The sequence below is a fragment of the Phycodurus eques genome, chromosome 13 (assembly GCF_024500275.1).
Source record: "Phycodurus eques isolate BA_2022a chromosome 13, UOR_Pequ_1.1, whole genome shotgun sequence".
In the NCBI taxonomy this organism is placed as follows: Eukaryota; Metazoa; Chordata; class Actinopteri; order Syngnathiformes; family Syngnathidae; genus Phycodurus; species Phycodurus eques.
In genome coordinates, this window is record NC_084537.1 from 26,530,692 (window position 1) to 26,552,997 (window position 22,306).

General features: G+C 46.5%; 3 protein-coding genes and 1 pseudogene across 5 annotated transcripts in view; 3 read left to right on the forward strand and 1 right to left on the reverse strand.

Annotated features, from left to right (window-relative positions):
* riok1 (RIO kinase 1 (yeast)) overlaps positions 1–2,293 on the forward strand; it is a 19,350-nt gene extending 17,057 nt beyond the window's left edge. For both annotated transcript variants that reach the window (XM_061694208.1, XM_061694209.1), the window contains 2 exons: positions 1,002–1,118; positions 1,195–2,293. In XM_061694208.1, coding sequence (XP_061550192.1) covers positions 1,002–1,118; positions 1,195–1,305 — 228 coding nt within the window. In that variant the 3' untranslated portion in view covers positions 1,306–2,293. The remainder of the gene's footprint in view (positions 1–1,001; positions 1,119–1,194) is intronic.
* A 79-nt stretch (positions 2,294–2,372) lies between these two features.
* On the forward strand, positions 2,373–9,332 carry LOC133411783 (inositol monophosphatase 1-like; annotated as a pseudogene).
* A 421-nt stretch (positions 9,333–9,753) lies between these two features.
* LOC133411163 (inositol monophosphatase 1-like) lies at positions 9,754–19,168 on the forward strand. Of its 2 annotated transcripts, XR_009769628.1 has the most exons (10): positions 9,754–9,826; positions 13,033–13,105; positions 13,176–13,315; positions 16,296–16,400; positions 16,471–16,516; positions 16,601–16,709; positions 16,780–16,888; positions 17,494–17,645; positions 17,727–18,676; positions 18,828–19,168. XR_009769628.1 is itself a non-coding variant. In XM_061693137.1 (9 exons), the coding sequence occupies exons 2-9, from the start codon at positions 13,043–13,045 to the stop codon at positions 17,843–17,845; spliced, it is 843 nt and encodes a 280-aa protein (XP_061549121.1). In that variant the 5' UTR covers positions 9,754–9,826; positions 13,033–13,042; the 3' UTR covers positions 17,846–19,168. The 2 variants fall into 2 exon arrangements, 1 of the variants encoding a protein (XP_061549121.1); XM_061693137.1 differs by having other exon boundaries at positions 17,727–19,168.
* On the reverse strand, positions 18,740–21,917 carry c13h7orf25 (chromosome 13 C7orf25 homolog). Its single transcript, XM_061693136.1, has 2 exons — positions 21,334–21,917; positions 18,740–20,056 (listed from the first exon to the last, which is right to left on the reverse strand). Exon 2 carries the CDS (start codon positions 20,038–20,040, stop codon positions 18,814–18,816), a length of 1,227 nt encoding a protein of 408 aa, XP_061549120.1. The 5' UTR covers positions 20,041–20,056; positions 21,334–21,917; the 3' UTR covers positions 18,740–18,813.
* Between the last annotated feature and the right edge of the window lie 389 nt (positions 21,918–22,306).

The window sequence follows — 22,306 nt, forward strand, 5'->3', positions numbered from 1 at the left end:
CTGAATGCAAAAGTGAAATTTACTAATTTAAACGTATCACGTTAAAACTTGAGATATATCGCGTTCAAATGTGAAACTTGCATGTTAAAACATGAAGCTTATCACATGAAAACGTGAGCTTTATCTCTGAAAACGTGAAACTGATGTGAAAACGTAAAATCTATCACATTTTAACATGAAACTTATCACATTAGAACATGAGATTTATCACAGTAAAACGTGACACTTATCACGCTAAAAGGTGATCCTCATCTTTTTTTTTCCTGGTGTGGCAGCAATACGCTTCTGTGATTGTAGTGAAACTCTTCATTTGAGTAACAGGACTGAAAGTGACAGGAGTGAATTTTTAGCATAGAATTGGCAAATACATGAAATATAGCCCAATGGCATTTATGATAATGGCATGTTGACCATAGCCACATTACAGTTATTCAATCAAAATTCCATCCATCCATTGTCTGAGCCGCTTCTCCACACGCGGGTCGCAGGCGTGCTCGAGCCGATCCCAGCTATCATCGGGAAGGAGGCGGGGTACACCCTGAATCGGTTGCCAGCCAATCGCAGGGCACATACAAACAAACAACCATTCGCACTCACATTCAGACCTACGGGCAATTTAGAGTTGTCAATCGACCTACGATGCATGTTTTTGGGATGTGGGAGGAAACCGGAGTGCCCGGAGAAAACCCACGCAGGCACGGGGAGAACATGCAAACTCCACACAGGCGGGGCCGGGGATTGAACCCCGTTCCTCAGAACTGTGAGGCAGACGCTCTAACCAATCGGTCAACGTGCCGCCTCAATCAAAATTGACTTTAAAAAATTAATAAACATGTAAAAAAATAATGGAGATAAAGGATAAAGATTGGCACATTTAAGAGCCCGAAGTCACAGTCATGTAACGCTTCGCTAAGGCTGGAGGACTAATATGGCTTCTCTTAACGTGTGGTCGAAAACGATCCCGAGCAGATTGAGCGCAACGTCCCGTGTTCTGCGTTCAGGTTCCGGCCCTGCTGGAGGACGACGGCAGTTTGTCCTCGCCGGAGGAAGAGGTGGAGGATGATGACGAGGCCGGTCATACGCTGCCTGGCGACGACGACGACACCGTGGACAAAAAGGTGTTGGCGATAGCGATGTTAGCCATGATTGTTCCGTTAGCACGAGGAACGTTCCAGCAAAGTTTTTTTGTTTCAGGAGAAGAAGAAGCTGGTGAAAGAAGCTCAGAGAGAAAAGAGGAAGACCAAAGTTCCAAAACACGTGAAGAAGAGGAAGGAGAAAGTGGCCAAGACCAAGAAGGGAAGATGAATGTCATCAAGCTGCAGCCAATCACAGCCTCCGTCTCTTATGCCTTCAAAAGATCCTCCATTCAATGCCTGTTTTCCCTTTCTTATTGTGAAAATTAAAGATTGAAGAATGAATTATAAAAAGAAAGCTTTGCTTCCTTGTGAAAATACATTAGATAACCCCAAAATGACTGAGATTTTGCCCCAACCTACCATGTTTGACAATGCGCTTGCTCTATCTTCAAGTTAGCTTAAAACAACAATGACAGAGGCACGACAAGATGCCTTCTTAATCTCTCCTGTAACAAGTTCACATGTATCACTGCCAGGATATTTATTTGGAAGAAGCCTCTTTTAAAATGTATAGAATTGACTTTATTTTGTATTTTTATTTTGTGTTGTGCAAAAAGTTCGATTGGCACTCAGCTCACACTGTGCGATTCTCTTCTCTTCTCTTAGACAGGACACACGACCCCTGACCATGTCAAGGAAGAGAACAAGTATTCCACTTTTTAGTTGCGAGCTCTGGGGGAGAAGATAATTACAATGTGACAACAAGCCCCGGCGCCTACAATACGCAAGCTAGAAATCTAAACGTCTGAATGGACTTATTGACGAGAGGCGATTGATGGTGGATACTGAAGGTTACGTGATGCCCATGCGAGCTGAGCTTTTGCGTCTATCTTAACCTTAGTCCAAATGGAAATGTTTGATTATGGCGATAGGGTTCAACAGAAAACGAAGTGTGACAGCAGTATGTATGCACACACACACACACACAATTGAGTTGATGAAATAAGCGTGTGCAAACGTGATGTTACGCAAGTGCACTAGAAGGTCAAACATTGGTTGGAAATGGCAAAAAGTATTTGGATATTCAAGAAGGTCACGCTCGCTTACATATCAGCGAGGAAGACGACGACGACTATGACAAGGGGAAGAGCTTATATAAGGTGCACGCTCGTTTTTTGTTGGTTCACTGTTGCAAGAGGGTGGATGCTGCGCTCTGATTGGTCAATTTCGAAATAAAAAGGAAGAATTGACGATTTGAGAAGTTGAACTGACAATTTATTTCTTCGTCATCTCATCATGGCTGACGACTGGGCCGACTGTTTTGACCTTTGGCCTCGCTGTGGCCAAGCAGGCCAGTCGGGTAGGACCGCTTTTACTCCCTGACCTTTGACACTCAAGTCCTGCACGTGATCTCTTGGGAACCTTTTCTGCAATGTGCCGATTTCATCCCAGTTACCATGACCATCAGGTGATCGTAATGTTAGTAATGATGCAAATCATGACGCCGTTATTTCGGGTGTCGCCGCAGGTGGCGATGGAGGCGTATGAGCGGCGAGGTGCAGACTTCACGTGTAAAAGTTCCGCCGCCGACTTGGTGACACAAAGCGACGTTAACGTGGAGAACTTTCTCAAGTCGGCAATCGCCTGCAAATATCCGAAACACAGGTAAGGCGCAACCCTTTCCAATATTAATATTTTATTTTATATTCTAATAAATTTGGCCTTGATATTGGGACGTTATGGAAAATTGACCTGCCCACACACCAAGATTGACCTGCCCACACACCAAGTGTGAAATGAAACCAAGTCAATGTTTCCTTATCTTCTGTTTGGGAGAAGATAAGGAATTACACGTAACAAAATGAAATCGTTTAATTACAAAATTTGGGTACTTGTGAGCCATTACATTACTAAGCGTAACTAACTACATCTGCAAAGTCATCCCCCACAACAAACATTTCCCCTAAGTACAATTTTTGTCCTCAGGTTCATGGGGGAGGAGTCGGTGGTGTCCGGCGATCGTTTGGAGTTGACGGACGTTCCCACGTGGATCGTCGACCCCATCGACGGAACCGTCAATTTTGTCCACGGGTCAGAGGCTCCGCCTCCGCCCGCACACAGTGACGACATCGTCGCTACTGGCGGCAAGTAACCTTTGAGCACTTCCTGTTAGGTTTCCGTTCGTGGCCGTCTCCATCGCCTTCTGCGTCAACAAGCAGGTGAGCGGCGTGTTTGAGGTGGCCGTCAAGGTCGGAGGTCAAATGCCTAGCGACCTGCTTGTGATCTTTAGACAGAGTTCGGGATCGTGTTGAGCTGCGTCGACCAAAATGTCTTCCACGCTCGCCGAGGGGGAGGAGCTTATTGCAACGGACGGCGGCTGCACGTCTCTGGACAGCAAGGTCCCCACGCGCACTGATGTCACAACAAGCGTAATGATGTCACCGCAAGTACTGATGATGTGACAACAGCATGGTGACGACTCAAAGCTGTTGGTTGATCTCAAGTCTCTTAATGTCAGTATTTGTAGCTCCTCAAAACATTGAAAGCGAGCCGGAAATTGTCGTCTCCATATGGCCGCCGTATGAACGATCGTCTCGACCGTGTTAAAGGCGCATTGACGAGCATCGACAAGCTTCTACCAGCTCGCTTAAATGGAGGGACGTCTGACGTTTCTGCGTGCTGAATTCTTCTCGCTCCTCCATGGTGACGTATAAAAATGGCCGTACACTGGCTGGATCGGAAACGGAGCAGAGCTTCAAATGAAATAGCTCATCTTCGCTTTTCATCATTCCTTTATTATTTTAGTTTCCTTTGTCATATTTTGCTGAGTGACTGTTGTATTTGGGGCAGTATTTGATGCCAAAATGACTCCATTACACCGACTCATGGTTACCACACCTAACCGACCACCTTTCTAAGGTTCATGGCGTAACTAGGCTGCCATTTTGTCAAATGCGTTTGGGCACGTAAAAAAATTTAAACGTGCTGTTGATTCTACACTGTTTTTGCATTCAATGTAATACATAAGCAACATAACACTTGCAATTTTACGAGTCACTCCAAATAAGCGCTGTGTGCTATTGGAGACGGGCTTGGGGTCGTCCGGTCGCGATCGTCTTTGCATCTCTGCAAAGGTGTGAAGAGTAACAGTATTGATTATATTTGGCTTGAATTTGACATTTGTGGCAATTATGAATAATTCAGCCTTGGAGACAGTTCATTTGTGACACACGCCAATGGTATGGTGATATTATCTTTAGTCGATGGTGACGCCACGGAGGTGCGATTGTCTCATTTCCCCCGAACATTGCCAATTCCTCCCGCCTCGCTCCTCTGTCAATCTCATCGCTCCTCCGTGGAATTTCCGGCAGGAGGAGCCAGCATGGAACCAGACGAGCGAGGAACGAAAACCGAGGAAGCCACACACACACACACAAAAATGAGATGATACCTATAGGGATGTCGTAGTCGTTTCCCAAAGTTCTCGATGGGTTTGGACCGAAATCAATTACATACGTTTTACTTTCCTCTGAGACTTCCAGACCCGTCAGGCCTCTTATTTTAGAATCAGAACCAGAACCAAGCAGTTTTTCCAGCATTGTGGTTCTTTGCTCCTCAACTGTGCAACAAACTTCCCGAGCACCTGAGATCTGCTCAAACTATCACTGCATTGAAATCTAGACTGAAAACGTTATTGTTCGCTGCTGCTTTTTCATAAATCTAAAATGTAATTTCTTATTTTAACCATCGTGCTCTTATTGTTTGGGTTTGTGTATTTTGGCATTTTGGCTGCTTTTATGTTTAGATCTTATCCGGATTTGCTTTGTTCGTGAATGGTGCTTTACAAATTAACTTTCCTTGCCTCTTGTGTCTGCTCCAATCAGATGTGAGCAGATGCCTGGTGGTGACCGAGATCGGAGCTAAGCGCGATGACCTCGCTCTGTCCACGATGACCTCCATCATCTGCAGATTGCTCCAGCTACCCGTGCACGGGTGAGAATGGGACGCGCCGATGGGCCTGAAGGGGCCGTTGCTGTTGGTGATGGTGGTTGTGGGGAAAAAAAGGACTTACTCCAATGGAGAACACCTGAATGAAATACAACCCCAATTCCAATGAAGTTGGGACGTTGTGTTAAACATAACTAAAAACAGAACAAAATGATTTGCAAATCATGTTCAACCTTTATTTAATTTAATACACTACAAAGACAAGATATTTAATGTTCAAACTGATAAAATTGATCGTTTTTGGCAAATAATAGAATTTTATGGCTGAAACACGTTCCAAAAGAGCAGGGACAGGTGGCAAAAAAGACTGAGAAAGTAGAGGAATGCTCATCAAACACCTGTTTGGAACATCCCACAGGTGAACAGGCTCATTGGGAACAGGTGGGTGCCATGATTCAGAATCAGAATCATCTTTACTTGCCAAGTATGTCCAAAACACACAAGGAATTTGTCTCCGGTCGTTGGAGCCGCTCTAGTACGACAACAGACAGTCAATTGACAGAGAACACTTTGGGGACATAAAGACATTGACAAAAAACAATTGTGCAAAAATATGCAGAGTCCTCTAGCACTTGGAGCAGTTCGAATGACTCTTATTGCAATAGTCCGGTGCGATGACCATCGTGCAAAGGGCGCTGAGACTTCAAGGAGTGTATGCGGTTTCAAGTGACGAGTAGCGCGATCATCTGGGACAATGTTGGTTGTGCAAATGTTACAGATACTCCTCAATCAGTGTGCAAATGGAGCAGATGCTACTCTGGCATGAGTGGCCAGTATATGCAAATAGTGCAGCATGGCGAGACAACTGCCGTGAGTGCACGAGTAATAGATAATTGGCCCCACAGAAATGTGACAACGAACTCAAGTCAAAAAATTGCCAGCTTATTGTAATGGAATTTTAGGTTAGGTGTTTAAGAAGTTGATCGCAAGAGGGAAGAAGCTGTTGGAATGTCTACTAGTTCTAGTTTGCATTGATCGGTAGCGCCTACTTGAGGGAAGGAGCCGGAAGAGCCGGTGACCGAGGTGCGGAGGGTCCGAGAGGATTTTGCACGCCCTTGTCTTAGTTCTGGCAGCGTGCAAGTCCTCAATGGCGGGTAGGGGGGTACCGACAATCCTTTCAGCAGTTTTGATTGTCCGTTGCAGTCGGAGTTTGTCCTTTTTTGTAGCAGCACCAAACCAGACTGTGATGGAAGAACACAGGACCGATTCGATGACCGCCTTGTAGAACTGTCTCAGCAGCTCCGGTGGCAGGCCGTGCTTTCTCAGAAGCCGCAGGAAGTACATCCTCCGCTGGGCCTTTTTGAGGACGGAGTTGATGTCGGTCGCCCACTTCAGGTCCCGAGAGATTGTAATTCCCAGGAACTCGAAGGTCTCGACGGTTGACACAAGGCAGCTGGACAACGTGAGGGGCAGCTGTGGCGAAGGATGCCTCCTGAAGTCCACGATCATCTCTACAGTCTCGAGCGTGTTCAGCTCCAGGTTGTGTCGGCCGCACCACAGCTCCAGCCGCTCCGCTTCCTGTCGATGAGGCCGATGACGGTGGTGTCATCTGCAAACTTCAGGAGTTTGACAGTCGGGTTCGCTGAGGTGCAGTCGTTCGTGTAGAGAGAGAAGAGCAGCGGAGAGAGGACACAACCTTGGGGCGCCCCAGTGCTGATGCTGCGTGTGGATGAGGTGGCCTCCCCCAGCCTGACCTGCTGTGTCCTGCCCGTCAGAAAGCTGTAAATCCACTGGCAGATGGGAGGTGAGACGCTGAGCTAGAGAAGCTTGGTTGAAAGGAGTTCAGGGATGATGGTGGTGAACGCTGAGCTGAAGTCCACGAACAGGATCCTCGCGTAGGTCCCTGCACTGTCGAGGTGTTCTACGATGAAGTGCAGTCCCATGTTGACTGCATCATCCGCAGACCTGTTCGCTTGGTAGGCAAACTGCAGGGAGTCCAGCAGGGGACCTGTGACACTCTTGAGGTGGTCCAGCCACGAGACGTTCAAAGGACTTCATGACCACAGATGTCAAAGCACAGATGTCAGGCCTGTAGTCATTCAGGTAGAAAAGGAGCTTCCCTGAATTGCTCAGTCATTCACAAGCAAAGATGGGGCGAGGTTCACCTCTTTGTGAACGAGTGCGTGAGAAAATACAACAGTTTAAAGGCAATGTTCGTCAATGTAGAATTGCAAGGAATTTAGGGATTTCATCATCTACGGTCCATAATATTATCAAAAGGTTCAGAGAATCTGGAGAAATCACTGCATGTAAGCGGCAAGGCCGAAAACCAACATTGAATGCCCGTGACCTTCGATCCCTCAGGCGGCACTGCATCAAAAAACGATATAAATGTGCCAAGGATATCACCACATGGGCTCAGGAACACTTCAGAAAACCAATGTCAGTAAATACAGTTCGGCACTAGATCCGTAAGTGCAACTTGAAACTCTACTATGCAAAGCAAAAGCCATTTATCAACAACACCCAGAAACGCCGCCGGCTTCTCTGTCCCAGCTTTTTTGGAACGATTATTTGCTTAATGATTATTTGCTAAGAACAATAAAGTTTTTCAGCTTTAACATTAAATATATTTTCTTTGTAGTGTATTCAATTAAATATAGGTTGAACATGATTTGCAAATCATTGTATTCTGTTTTTATTTCTGTTTAACACAATATCCCAACTTCATTGGAATCGAGGTTGTTCTAAGACAAAATAACTTAAAGCTCAGTTTATTATGTTTGTAAAGACGTAAGACAGTTGGACATGGAGCCATGCAGCATCTCAAAGTTCTGCCCAAAAGGGGCTTTCAAACCCCATTTTTTCATACCTTCCTACATGTAAATAGTTTAGACCAATCCAATACACATCATGGAGGTAAACAGAAAATTGGTTGGACAGAAAACAGCACGGTAGGCTGAGGCAGAGATGCAACATCAGGTAGGGCGGGGCTTAGGGTTAGGCGTCCTCTCATAGGAATACATACGGTCGGTTTCACACCTCCACTTTCCACTATTGTTCTTGAGCGGACCGATTGGAGTCCCTTCTTGTGTAAAAGACAAGCGGAAATAGGGTTAGACTTTAAAATACAGTGGACCCCTGCATATTCGCATTGCAGCACCCACCCCCCACTATTTGCGGAATTTTTTTTCAAATTTCTTTTTTACATTTTTGCATTTGTTTTTTTTGTTTTTTTTTTGGAGGGGGCGGCGGGCAACCCCAAAACGCTTATTGGTGGTATATCACCGTTTATTCAAGAATATTTGGGTAAAATAAAAGCATTATATATTATTAGTAATTTTTCTTTTTCTTAAACCATTTTTTCACAGCAATCATAATGGGAATAAATTATTCGCAGACTTTTGGTTTTGGCTTCGCGGTCGGTCCCTATTCCCCTTCTAAACATTTCCGTTGGCGCTGTTGGTCCTAATGGTCCCAATGTTGGATGGAGTATCTGCAGCATTTGCACAATCGACATTGTCCCAGATTATCGTGCAACTAGTCACTTTAAACTGCGTAAACTCCTTGAAGTCTCGCCGCGCCTTTACACAATGCTCATTGCACAGGACTCATGCTATATTAGTCATTCAAACTGCTCTCAGTGCTAGAGGACTCTGCACATTTTGGCACAATTATCAAAATAAATAAATAATCATAATTGTACCGGCATTACCAGATAACTAGCAACCCTTTATTGCTCAGTGACTGTTTTTTTGTCAATGTCTTTATGTCCCAAAAGTGTTCTCTGTCAATTGACTGACTGTCTGTTGTCGTACTCGAGCGGCTCCAACGACCGGAGACAAATTCCTTGTGTGTTTTTTGGATATACTTGGCAAAATAAAGGTGATTCTGATTCTGATGATGTCGTCAGAGTGCGAGCGTTGGGCACGGCGGCGGTGGACATGTGCCAGGTGGCCACAGGTGGCGCTGACGTCTACTATCACGTGGGGATGCACTGCTGGGACATCGCCGCCTCCGCCATCATCGTCCAGGAAGCCGGAGGTGTCGTCATGGATACGGACGGTGGGTGTCGCGTGTCAGCCGTGCATGGGTGTGTCCTTCTCTTCAGGCTCCTCCCCTTTCGACATGATGTCACGGCGAGTCATCGCAGCCAGCTCGCTCGCCGTGGCCAATCAAATCGCTTGTGTCATTCGAACCTTGACGTTCAATCATATGTCAGGCGGCTGTCGACTGACCAATCCGAGCTGCTTGGAGGAAGAACTTAAGATGGGGGAGGGGGATCATCTTATTTTGAAACTCAAATAATATAACACACATCATATTTATTTTGGTGAAAATAATAAACTTTTAGCGTCCACGAATATGTTAGAAAAGTCAGTGATATTTTATTTCAGCCGGTCGTTATTGCTGGAGTGAAAGACACACTTTCAGCATGGTTTAAATTATTTGTAAGATTGTTTTTCCCAATCAAAATGTCCAATTGAACATTGAGCTTCATTACATTATTGACACTTGGCGTCAATCATCTCAAAATAATTTGATGACAGACTGTCTCATGAGTCACAATGTGGCCAAATGAACAAATAAAAGAGGAAAAGAAGTGTAGAATGTTGATGTTTGCTTGTTTGTAGCAAATATGAACGTGTGAGTGAAATGAGTCTCAGTGCGGGCAGCAGAGGGCGGCAGCGGCGGACGTGGACAACGAAGAAGACAAAACCCGGAAGTTAACCGAGTCGTTGATCCGCAGCGTCAAGCTCAAAGTTATTTTATTTTCATCTTTTTTTTTTTCCACGTCACGCGTAAGTCTGAAACTCAACTTTGACTTTGGCGTTTGTGTGCCTCTTGTGCAAAACTTTTGTTTTGGCTCCACATTCATGTAGAAGCTAGACAGATATAAAGATAGATCTAAATATAAATGGGCTTGATTGTCATTCCTTTAGCCGTGTACAACGTTTTTTTGCTAAACCGTTAATCCTAAACTCTTCAACGATGTTTGGCTCCTTAAAATGATTTTATTACGTTACACACTTTTAGCCTCTGGCACGTCGTCACTGACGTAAGAAGTACTAAAGCTTGACAAACAATATCAGAATCATCCATCCATCCATTTTCTGAGCCGCTTCTCCTCACGCGGGTCGCGGGCGTGCCGGAGTCTATCCCAGCTGTCATCGGGCAGGAGGCGGGGTATACCCTGAACTGGTTGCCAGCCAATCGCAGGGCACATACAAACAAACAACCATTCGCACTCACAGTCACACCTACGGGCGATTTAGAGTCTCCAATTAATGCATGTTTTTGGGATGTGGGAGGAAAGCGGAGTGCCGGGAGAAAACCCACGCAGGCACGGGGAGAACATGCAAACTTCACACAGGCGGGGCCGGGGATTGAACCCCGGTCCTCAGAACTGTGAGGCTGACGCTCTAACCAGTCGGTCACTGTTGCCGCCACAATATCAGAATCAGAATAATCTTTATTTGTATTTAAGTATGTCCAAAAAACACAAGGAATTTGTCTCCGGTAGTTGGAGCCGCTCTAGTACGACAACAACACCTTTGAGACATAAAGACAATGAGAAAAACAGTCACTGGTACAATATATATAGTTTGTAACAATTGTGCAAAAGATGCAAGTCCTCTAGCTTAGAGCAGTTAGAATGACTAATGTAGCAATGGTCCGATGCAATGACCATTGTGCAAAGGGTGCCGAGACTTCAAGGAGTGTATGCACTTTAAAGTGACTAGTAGCGCGATGATCTGGGACAATGTCGATTGTTGCAGAGTCAGTGTGCAAATGGAGCAGATGCTACTCTGGCATGAGTGGCCAGCCAGTATTGGTCAACAACAGATATGCAAATAGTGTAGCGTGGTGAGACTGCTACAGTGAGTGCACGAGTCATATAGAATTGGCCCCACAGAAATGTGACAACGAACTCACGCCAAAAAAAATGGCAGAATGTTGCAATGGAATTGCAGGTTAGCTGTTTAAGAAGTTGATGGCAAGAGGGAAGAAGCTGTTGGAATGTCTGCTAGTTGTAGTTTGCATTGATCGGTAGCGCCTACCTGAGGGAAGGACCTGGAACAGCTGGTGACCGGGATGCCGAGGGTCTGAGAGGATTTTGTACGCTCTTGTCTTAGTTCTGGCAGCGTGCAAGTTCTCAAGGGTGGGTAGGGGGGTATCGACAATCTTTTCAGCAGTTTTGATTGTCCGTTGCAGTCGGAGTTTGTCCTTTTTTGTAGCAGCACCAAACCAGACTGTGATGGAAGAACACAGGACCGATTCGATGACCGCTGTGTAGAACTGCCTCAACAGCTCCCGTGGCAGGCCGTGATTTCTCATAAGCAGCAGGAAGTACATCCGGTGCTGGGACTTTTTGAGGACAGAGTTGATGTTGATCGCCCACTTAAGGTCCTGAGAGACTGTAATTCCCAGGAAATTGAAGGTCTCGACAGTTGACACATGGCACCTGGAGAGCGTGAAGGGCAGCTGTGGCGAAGGATGCCTCCTGAAGTCCACGATCATCTCTACAGTCTTGAGCGTGTTCAGCTCCAGGTTGTGTCGGCAGCTCCGGCCGCTCCGCTTCCTGTCGATATGCAGTCTCGTCACCGTCTTTGATGAGGCCGATGACAGTGGTGTCATCTGCAAACTTCAGGAGTTTGACAGCCGGGTGGGTTGAGGTGCTGTCGTTCGTGTAGAGAGAGAAGAGCAGCGGAGAGAGGACACAACCTTGGGGTGCCCCAGTGCTGATGCTGCGTGTGGATGAGGTGGCCTCCTCCAGCCTGCTGTAAAAAGCTATAAATCCACAGAGCAGATGGCAGGCGAGACGCTGAGTTGGAGAAGCTTGGAGGAAAGGAGCTCAGGGATCATGGTGTTGAACGCTAAGCTGAAGTCCACAAACAAGATCCTCCCGTAGGTCCATGCACTGTCGAGGTGTTCTAGGATGAAGTGCAGTCCCATGTTGACTAAATCATCCGCAGACCTGTTCGCTCGGTAGGCAAACTGCAGGGGGTCCAGCGGGGGACCTGTGACGCTCTTGAGGTGGTCCGGCACGAGACGTTCAAAGGACTTCATGACCACAGATGCCAAGGCGGCAGGCCTGTGGTCATTTAGACCCGAGATTGTAGGTTTCCCGGGGACTGGAATGATGGTGGAGCGTTTGAAACAGGATGGTACTTCGCACAGTTCCAGAGATCTACTGAAGATCTGAGTGAAGACTGGAGCGAGCTGGTCCGTGCAGACTTTGAGGCAGGATGGGGACACATGGTCTGGGCCTGCCGCATTGTTAATCTTTTGTTGTTTGCAGATGCGTCTCACATCCTGTTCGTGGATTGTCAACGCAGAAGTCAGAGGTGTGATGGTGGTCGGTGGTGCGGCCGGGTGGGTGTGGGGTGTGAAAGTGTCCCTTTCAAATCTGCAGTAGATGGTATTCAAGTCATTGGCTCGTGTGCTATTGTTCTCAGCTTGGGCGGATCGTCACTTGTAATTCGTCAGTGATTGGAATGCATGCCAGACTGATTTTGAGTCGTTAGCGCTAAACTATTTTTCCAACTTTGCTGCATAGTTTCTCTTTGCAATCTTAATTTCTTTAGTCAGCTGGTTCCTCGTGCGATTATACAGTGCTCTGATTTGCGCCCTCCTTATCTTGGCGAAGATGCTTAAGTTTGGCAGTGAACCACGGTCTGTTGTTATTGACTTTGCGAAAGGATGTTGGTACACACACATCTTCACAGAAACTAATATAGGATGTGACAGTGTCCATATATTCATCCAGGCTGCCAGCTGAATTTTCAAAGACACTCAAGTCTGTGCAGTCTAAACAGCTTTGACGTACTATCTTTGCTTCATTGGTCCTAAAAGTAATAAGAACAACAAACAAACAAGAGAAATCAACCCCGTTACGCCTCCCAGCCTTGATGTGTTGCCACGGTGCATAGCTGATGATCACATCAATGGAAGTGATTTTGCACGATTTTGAAAATAAAATAAAATAAAATGTGTTCTCAAGCAGCCCATCCAGCATGACAGACGTGTGGCAGAGTGCCATGGACCATGCCGTCGCTGTGGCGCGAAAAGCTGGACAGGTAAACACACACACACACACAGTCGATAGTCGTAGTAGTTGAGGAGTGGGTGGTTGTTGTTATTGAGAAGATGGTGCGTGATGCGGTGGGGAGCCTGCAAAAGGAGGCGGTGATGGTGAAAAGTTCGTCCGTCGACTTGGTGACGCAGACGGACCAGAAGGTCGAGAAACTCATCATCCAATCGGTCAAGGAGAAATTCCCGACACACTGGTAGGAAGCTCTTTGTGTGTGTGTGTGTGTGTGTGTGTGTGTGTGAGGAAAATCAGATTTGTGTAGGGAAAACTATTGTTAAAGATGTCTTTTGTTGCCAGAAATAAAAAGGTGAGTAGGAATTGAAGGGAGCCACTTTATATAAACAGCAGATAGTTAGAGAAAATGGAGAGAATACGATAGAGGAGGTTAGAAAGCGAGAGATGCGTCTTAAAGGGATGGACGACCATTTTGGTGGAATAAGTATTTAGCACGTCACCATTTTTCTCACTAAATGTAAAAAATGTACTTCCAACGGTGTTATTGACGTGAAAATTTCACCTGATGTTGGGAACACCCCAAGTAATCCATACATTCAAAGAAAGTAGAACAAATAATACTTGAATAATATCCGTCCATCCATTCATTTTCTGAGCCGCTTCTCCTCACTACGGTCGCAGGCGTGCTGGAGCCTATCCCAGCTATCTTCGGCCAAGAGGCGGGGTACACCCTGAACTGGTGGCCAGCCAATCGCAAGGCACATACAAACAAACAACCATTCACACTAAGATTCACACCTACGGGCAATTTAGAGTTTTCAATTAACGTGCATGTTTTTAGGATGTGGGAGGAAACCGGAGTGCCCGGAGAAAACGTCTTGCTCCTCGCAAGATTTCTGACCGAGGAGTGCAAAGAATAATCAGAAGAGTTGTCCAAGAGCCAAGGACCACCTGTGGAGAGCTTCAAAAAGACCTGGAATTAGCAGGTACTGTTGTCACAAGGAAAACAGGGACTAATGCACTCCGCCGCCGTGGCCTGTATGCACGCTCACCACGCAAGACCCCATTGCTGGAAAAAAAAAAGCATGTCAAAGCTCGTTTAAAGTTTGAAGAACCATATAGTCTGGTCGGATAAGAGCAAAATTGAACTGTTTGGATGCCATAATGCACACCACGTTTGGAGGAGAAATGGCACTCCACATCACTCTAAAAACACCATAACGACAGTGAAGTTCGGAGGTGGGAACATGATTGTGTGGGGCTGCTATTCAGCAAATGGTACTGGTGAACTTATGTTTTTTGGACATGCTTGGCAAATAAAGATGGTTCTGATTATTGAAGGAAAGATGACTGGGCAAGTATACTGAGACATTCTTGACAAAAATCTGCTGCCATCTACGAGGAGGATGAAAATGAAACGAGGGTGGACATTTCATCAGGGTAATGATCCAAAACATACTGCCAAGGAAACTCTTGGTTTCAAAGAAAAACAACAAAGCTGCTGGAATGGTCCAGCCAATCACCTGACTTTAATCCAATCAAAAATCTGTGGAAAGAACTCAAACTCAAGGTCCATAAAAGAAGCCCACAGAACCTTCAAGATTTGAAGACTGCTTGTGTGGAGGAATTTGCCAAAATCACACCAGAGCAATGCATGCGACGAGTTTCTCCATACAGGAGGCGTATAGACGCTGTCATTGCAACCAAAGGCTTTTGTACAAAGTATTAAATATCAGTTGGTGTGTTCAATACCTTTTCCCTGTGTCATTTCACATTGTTACACACAACTTAATTTCTGATCTTATTTCTTCGACTTTCTTTCTATGTATGGATTACTTGGGCTGTTCCCAAAATCTGGGGAAATGTTCATGTCAATTGCACCTTTGGAAATATATTTGAGAAAAATTGTGACGTTAAATACGTATTTCAGCCGCCGTACGTGTGTCTTATGATGAATGTATCGCAATGCTCACGTAGTGTCAGGTAAATGAAAGCACTCCTTTTTGTCGTAGTTTACGTAATGCACTTATTGACAACAAGGTGGAGTTTATTTTTGGGGGTAGATTTTATTTAATAAATCAAATGGAGCTCACGTAGGATTAGTATGTTCGCAAAATCCTTAAAGTGGTTATATGCTAAAATAAATTATTTAGCCTGAAAAAGCATGAATTAAGATTTCCAATGACACCAAGATCACTTTGATAGGTTAAAAACTGAGTTATTCCTTTTTGAATTTTATAAATGAAGGGCAATTTTTCATTGAAACAAAATGAAAGCTGTGACCCAAGACATGGTTTTCATCCCATAAACTCCTGTAACTTTCTTAATGTCTCAAGATATTTCCATGAAACTTTCAGTTTATTGTTTATGTTGCCCGCGACCCTAGTGAGGAGAAGCGGCTCAGACAATGGATGGATGATGGATGTTTCTATGTTTATTGCAGCCAAATCTGCCCATTCCATTGGTCATTTCCATGCATTTGCATAGTTTCTATTGTCATCATTGGTGGATGTTTTGACAAAAAAAGCCACTGGAGATAGTTAAAGCTTCTACGAGTGCATTGTCCTTTTTGAAAGTAGGTTGCGCATACACCGAATTATTCCTGTCTACAGGCTATAAACGATCAGTGATTACCGGGTCAGAATCACAACCTGCATTTGGAAATGCAACATGGCTGGCATTCACAAGTTGACAACCAATTTTGATGGATGCAAAAAAATAATTGATTACGCACCAAATTGGGTGAATTTTTTTTTTATACAGCTTCCTTCGTACATAAACTAACAGTTCTTCAAATTATCTGACAGATTCTTACTCACCTTCGACTAAATTACTGTTTTCAAAGCTGCGCAGCCAGCGTTCAGAAAATTGAAATGCAACAAATCTAAATGGAGCCTGATCTCAGGGGTTTTCCCAATGACGTCACAAACGGGGATTACATGGATTCCTTTTCGCATCCCCCAAAAAATTATGCTCCAACGCTCAGAACCTATAGGGCGGCGGCCCACTCGACAGATGCTAACGCACTGATTTGGGAATAGCTTTTTGGCTTCAAAAAATACAAGCGAAATAAATAAAGTATGAAACTCGAAAAAAATAGTAGTGTGAGTCAACGCTTTTCATTAAAATGTGATGAATTTTTTTTTGTAATCATTTAATCTTCGAAAAACGTCACAAAATAGGAAGTAAATCTTTGGTGCGTGTTTTTGTGTGTGTGTCAGCTTCATAGGGGAGGAGTCTGTGGCCGCAGGAGAAGTTAGCATCCTGACTGATGCGCCCACGTGGATCATCGACCCCATCGACGGGACCACCAACTTCGTTCACACGTGAATTTGTCATCTTCGTCATCTTCTCGTTGTCCGACGTTGACTTGAGCTCATCTGCTCTCCTTTGCAGCTTCCCTTTCGTCGCCGTTTCCATCGGATTCTCCGTCAACAAGCAGGTGAGAGCCGTGGAAACGTTCTCTCACATTCCCTCCGGAAGCGCGGCGAGCTGTCAATCGAGCGCTTGTGTGTCCGCTTCCCAGGTGGAGTTTGGCGTGGTGTACAGTTGTTTCCAAGATCAGATGTACACGGCCCGCCGGGGGAGGGGCGCCTTCTGCAACGGGGAGCCGCTGCAGGTTTCCCAGCAGCAAGGTCTTCTTTCTATCCTTCGCTTCTTTCAAGAATTGGAAGCAGGAAGTGATGTCATGTGACTTCCTGTCAGACATCCAGCAGGCCATCATCGCCACGGAGTTCGGGTCCAACAGAGACCCTCAAACGGTGGACAAGATCTTCTCCAGCCTCAAAAGGGTCGTCAGCATTCCTGTCCACGGGTAGCGTAACCGCAGCAGAACCTTGTCCCCTTTGGGCTGGGCGATTATGGAAGAAATAATCATCATTGCTATTTTCATTGATATTGAAATCAGTGTTAATAGACACAATCATTCATTGATTTCAAAACTTTGTAATGTATTCAACTACCAAAACTCAACCTTAAATATAACTTAAAAGAAAAAAACTGAAAATGTGTGTATGTTACTACTGCGTTCATGTGTATTCACACATGAATTTAACGGTAAAGCTAATGCTAATTTTAGCTACCCCGTTAATAGGGTGTTAGCATTAAGCTGGCCATGGTTCTAAAATAATGTGTGATGTATTTAAAGATACAAGGTGTGTAATTGTTTTTGTTGTGTGTTTGACAGTAAACTCCAACTGGGCGTCAATAAACTGCTCCAAAAGCGCTCAGGGAGGGCATACGTCACACGGTGACACCACGCTGTTCGGCACAATCGCTTTTCTTCGATTATAATGCTTTTACGATCACGAGAAGAAAAAAATCATTGAAATCACGATAAAGTTTCGCTTAATCACCCAGCCCTTGTCCCGTCGATGATGATGACAATGATGACGATGGCGCTCGCTCACATGTTCGCAGGGTGCGTGGCGCAGGAAGTGCAGCCATCAACATGTGTCTGGTGGCGTCCGGCTGCGTGGAGGCGTACTACGAGATCGGCATCCACGTGTGGGACGTCGCTGCCGGGTCGCTTGTCGTCGCCGAGGCCGGCGGCGTCCTGATGGACGTGGAGGGTGAGAGCGCCGTCGTCGTGGCGACGCTTCATACCGCGCATTGCCCTGCTCACGTGTGTGTTTGTGCGCGTGCACGTGCAGGAGGCCCGCTGGACTTGATGTCCCGCCGTGTTTTGGCTGCCAACAATCAGAGCGTCGCCGAGCGTCTCGTCAAAGAAATCGACGCCTTCAGTGTGCGCCGAGATGACGTGGCGTCATGACCTCTGCGTTTGGCATCAATAAGTAACAAATCTTACATTTTGCTGGCGTCAGTCCCAAACCTCCTTTGTCCAACTTTGGTCAATGTCATAAGATAAGACATAAGACGTAAGATTTTTCACATAAAAGATTATGACAGACCCCACAAATAAAGATTACAAAAATAAATAATCTGGCACTTAGCCGTTTTGGTTGTGTGGTGTGCTCCGATAATATTAACACAGAACACCACACACAAAGATTCTGTTCACCAGCCATCTCGAAATCCCACAAAAACTTCCGGTTTTGCAGACCTAAGGACAATCTTTTGGGATGATCTCATAAGACTTAAGATTGTCTGGTGTTTGACAAGGTTGGAAAGGGGCAAAATTGGCACAATATCAGGCCAATTGTCTTAATGCGTGTACCGGGCTTTAAGCACGTTTCCTCATCCGCCCTCCAGAGAGGCTGTAGTAAGTCTAGTGCCCCGTGAAGGTGAAATTATCATATTGCACGTTTTGATGATATCAACCGCTCCTGTACTCTGACGGCAGCTGGAACCAACCCTGGAAGGTAAAACATCATATGGCACTAGAAGTTTAGAGGCAGTTACAATATACGCCATACTATGTAAAAGAGAACCCTATTCAAACTGCCATTGTCATTTTTTACTTGACAGATAATTTGATCAATGATTATTTACACAAATACACCAAAATCTATTTTACTCCTGACTTCCTTCTCATTTTTTTTTCACAAATTCTCAACAGCTTTTCGGACGCCATGTCCACAACGGCAGTGACAATTCGGCACCGAGTGGCACCACCTGGCGTAAAAATTTGGTGAAGTTGATGGTTAGCATCAGATGACTGTTGACTGACTTGTTTTGATTTGGTGTGAAATGAGGCAAGGAAGCAGGAAGTGCCTCGGATGCTTTATTTGTGCAGAAAAAACAACTGAAAATGTTCCCGTATGCGGTGAAAATAAACGTTTAACTTTGGACAGGCGTGGCCCTCCACTCTTTCCCCTCTGTGAGCGCTCGCGGCTGGTGCACGAAGACGCTGAATCGGACGCCCTGATTGGCCGCCGCCCTGACGAAGCGGCTGTTGGCCGTCATGGTGATGGCCTGCAGCGAGTCGCCGGTGCCGAAGATCAAGAGCGAGCGGCGGTTGACTTTGGCGCTGGGCGCAAGCGCCAGGGCTCGCTCTGACGGCCGGTCGTCTACCAGGCGCAGGCGGGCCAGTAGCTGGCGGGCACGCTCCTTCTCGTCGGGCCCGCCCAGCGTATCCAGGATGAGCTGAAAGTCACAGACGGCGGCCCGGCAGGCATACAGCTCCTTGTCTGCCATGAAGGCATCCAGGAGCGGCAGCACCTGCTGGCGGCGCTCCTGAGCCGCCTGCTCGGTCAGGACGGGCTCACGGAAGGCCAGGTGGCAGCGGCCGTGGCTCAGCGACGACACGTACGCGATGAGCGTGGTGATGTCCAGGTTGACGCGGCCACACTCCTCGGCGCGGACCTGCGCGGGGAACGCCAGCCTGGCCAGCACCGTGTTGCGGTCCACGCGGGTTGGCTCGGGCTCCTCCTCCCCCTCGTCATCCTCGTCTCCCTCCTCTTCCTCGCCGCCGTCCCCTGCCGGCACAGCGTTGACAGCCACGATGTCCCCGCGGACGGCAACGCCCATTTCCTCCAGGCGTCGCGCCATTGGGCTGGACACGCCGTTGTAGAAGGCAAAGACTACGTGCGGGTGGACGTACTGGACGGGCCGCTGGCGGCTGGCGAGCACAAAGTCCTCGGCCTGCCGTACGAGGCTCTTGGCGCCGTACTGGCCGCGCCCCTGCCAGATGTTGTGCAGGGCCTCGGCCTTCCTGCCCACCGCCTTGACCCACGTGTGCCCGCCGTTGGCCACCACATCCACTACCAGCGTCTGCTTGTGGCCGGCGACGTCCTGGTAGGAGACAACGTGCAGCACGGCAACCACTCCCTCCAGGCTCTCGGCCGACTCCAGCACGGCGGTCAGGTGGGTCAGGTTGGTGCTGTGCAGGTGGCACTCTTTGAAGGGCAGCTGGCCGCCTTCCACGCGGCGCAGGAAGCGCAGCTCGGCGCGGAGTTTGCCGCACAGTTTTCCGCGTCCTTCCACGGCGGGATCAATTTGCTCAGCACGCTGACACAAGGCCTTGGCCATGCCTATGCGATCCTGTAGCATGTCCTGGAGAGACATGATGGACGCATCCTACCTGAGGACAGACAATTGCTCATTTGTGAGAAAGGTGATCATTTGGAGGACGCACAAACATTTGACTTGATTCCTCCTTGTTGAACCAAATCCGTTTAAACTTGAGCTACGTGTTCATCTGCCGCCGGCGACCGGCAGGAAGGGGGTCACTCAATGAGCTGAATTGTTGATGACGCAATTTGAGTCGCAATAGAACCGCTGTTTTAAATTATGAGGACTGGTAGCTGGTCTTGTTTTCTGTTGGTTTAACATGATGATCTCTGCGTCAGTGCTTTGCAAATACAGTAGGCTATAGGATTATCAAAAATATGTCTGTAGGGTAATAATAATTGTTCCTCCCATGAATTTTATGTGCCCTCCTTAAGACTGAAGTCTGGCGACAGGTCTGACTATATGCACCACCACTGATGTGGAACGTGTGTCCTTATTAATTCCTAAAAAGAGCAACTACTCACTACAAATCTTGGACATTTCCCGAATTGATCATTGACAAACCCTACCTCAAAAACTTTCAGGTGAGTAAGACCATTTTTCAAATCCATAAGCACATCTTGATATTTTTCTGTGCTGCTGACAAATATGATGTAAATTGGTAGGTACCAGAACACATTTTTTTTGACCCACCGCTGGTCAGGTCGTTTGAGACGTTTCTCTGACCCACCGTGATGGCTTTTATTTTATATCCCTTCGAATGCTAATTTCATCAACTACAAATGCTACATTTATTCCTTCAAGTGTACTTTAACAACTTATGGAGTGTTTGTTCATTCTAGACTTTTTTTTTTTTTTTTTTAAATCTATGCACGTTTGAGTGTCAAAGTAAACCACGCCACACCACCTGACCGCCATCTGCAAACTGTTTGACTCGTCATGTTAACCTAGGCCCTTGGCTTTCTATAATTACTTTAAATTCATCATTGTGTTTTGTTTCTGTGTTTAGCAAACTTTCTAATGGTACTAAACTTTTGAAATTATTATATAAGAAAGTTAAAGTTAAACCCGGATCTAGCAAAAAAAAAAAATGCAAGTCACGCCGGAAATTTCGTACATTTTCACCGGTTTTAAAGATTCATAACTTTCTCAATATTTATCAGAGGAAAGTATCAGGAACTGTCTGCCAGTGTAAATCTCATGAAAACATTTTGGAGAACAAAAACATTTGAGTTTATTCCTCGTTAAACATATTCTGTTCAAACTGCGCTTCACATCGTCGTCATACTAAACACAGGACAAGACATAAATACGCAAAAAAAAAAAAAAGACAGGTGACGGACTTACTGCGGCAAGGACGCGTGACGACGGACACTCAGCTAGCTGACTGTTAGCTTCTGATGCTAAGTGTCAACAGGAACAACCACAACTATGGTTAGCATACTAACATAGCAGATTAGGCCACGCCTCTTTGGCTTCTCGGTAGGTGTGACGGATTTACTGCGGCAAGGACGCGTGACGACGGACACTCAGCTAGCTGACTGTTAGCTTCTGATGCTAAGTGTCAACAGGAACAACCACAAGTATGGTTAGCATACTAACATAGCAGACTAGGCCACGCCTCTTTGGCTTCTCGGGCGCAACCCACGCGCGCAGTTTTGAAAATGTACTCCCAAATCGGCGGTGTCGCTACGGCTGATATTGGCTAGGGCATCACGGTGGAGTTTCCTCTGCATTTGTTGGGCCATTTCCGGTAGGCGTTTTTACTTTCCTTTCAGTAACAAGGAACAAAGCAACAACAATGGCGATCGTGGAACAGTGTCTGCTAGAACAAATGCACCTAGATGACCAGATGCTACGTTTAAATATGCTGCAAAATCGATCGAGAAGGTGGCGGCGTAGATGGTATGTAGAACCAAGGCGCACGCTGAGTACGTCATCACAGCATGTGACTAAAACGGACCAATCACGAGAGCTGATCTCCGCAGCGTTCGACGCGCAGCAACTATTTTTGCCGTGTGCGCGTCAAGCTACGCAGAGGGGCCTCGCGGGGCTACCCTCTCGTCCACCGGGGTGAACCCCAACGTAGGGGCGCCGAGCCGGGGGGCAATAAGTATACCCATACCTGCTCGGCGCCTCTCACCGTGGGCAACTCCAGAGTGGAAGAGAGTCCCAACCCCTCTCGAGAGGACCGGTACCAGAGCCCAAGCTGTGCGTGGAGGCGAGTCAGACTATAACTAGTCGGAACTTCTCGACCTCACGCACCAGCTCGGGCTCCTTCCCTGCCAGAGAGGTGACATTCCACGTCCCTAGAGCCAGC

What these genes read in the sequence shown, in the direction of transcription:
- LOC133411163 (XM_061693137.1), top strand. Translation starts at nt 13,043, where the DNA reads ATGACAGACGTGTGGCAGAGTGCCATGGACCATGCCGTCGCTGTGGCG. An exon ending in GATTCTCCGTCAACAAGCAG is followed by an intron (nt 16,517 to 16,600) that starts GTGAGAGCCGTG and finishes TCCGCTTCCCAG; the next exon opens with GTGGAGTTTGGCGTGGTGTA. An exon ending in GTCAGCATTCCTGTCCACGG is followed by an intron (nt 16,889 to 17,493) that starts GTAGCGTAACCG and finishes ACATGTTCGCAG; the next exon opens with GGTGCGTGGCGCAGGAAGTG.
- c13h7orf25 (XM_061693136.1), bottom strand. Translation starts at nt 20,040, where the DNA reads ATGTCTCTCCAGGACATGCTACAGGATCGCATAGGCATGGCCAAGGCC.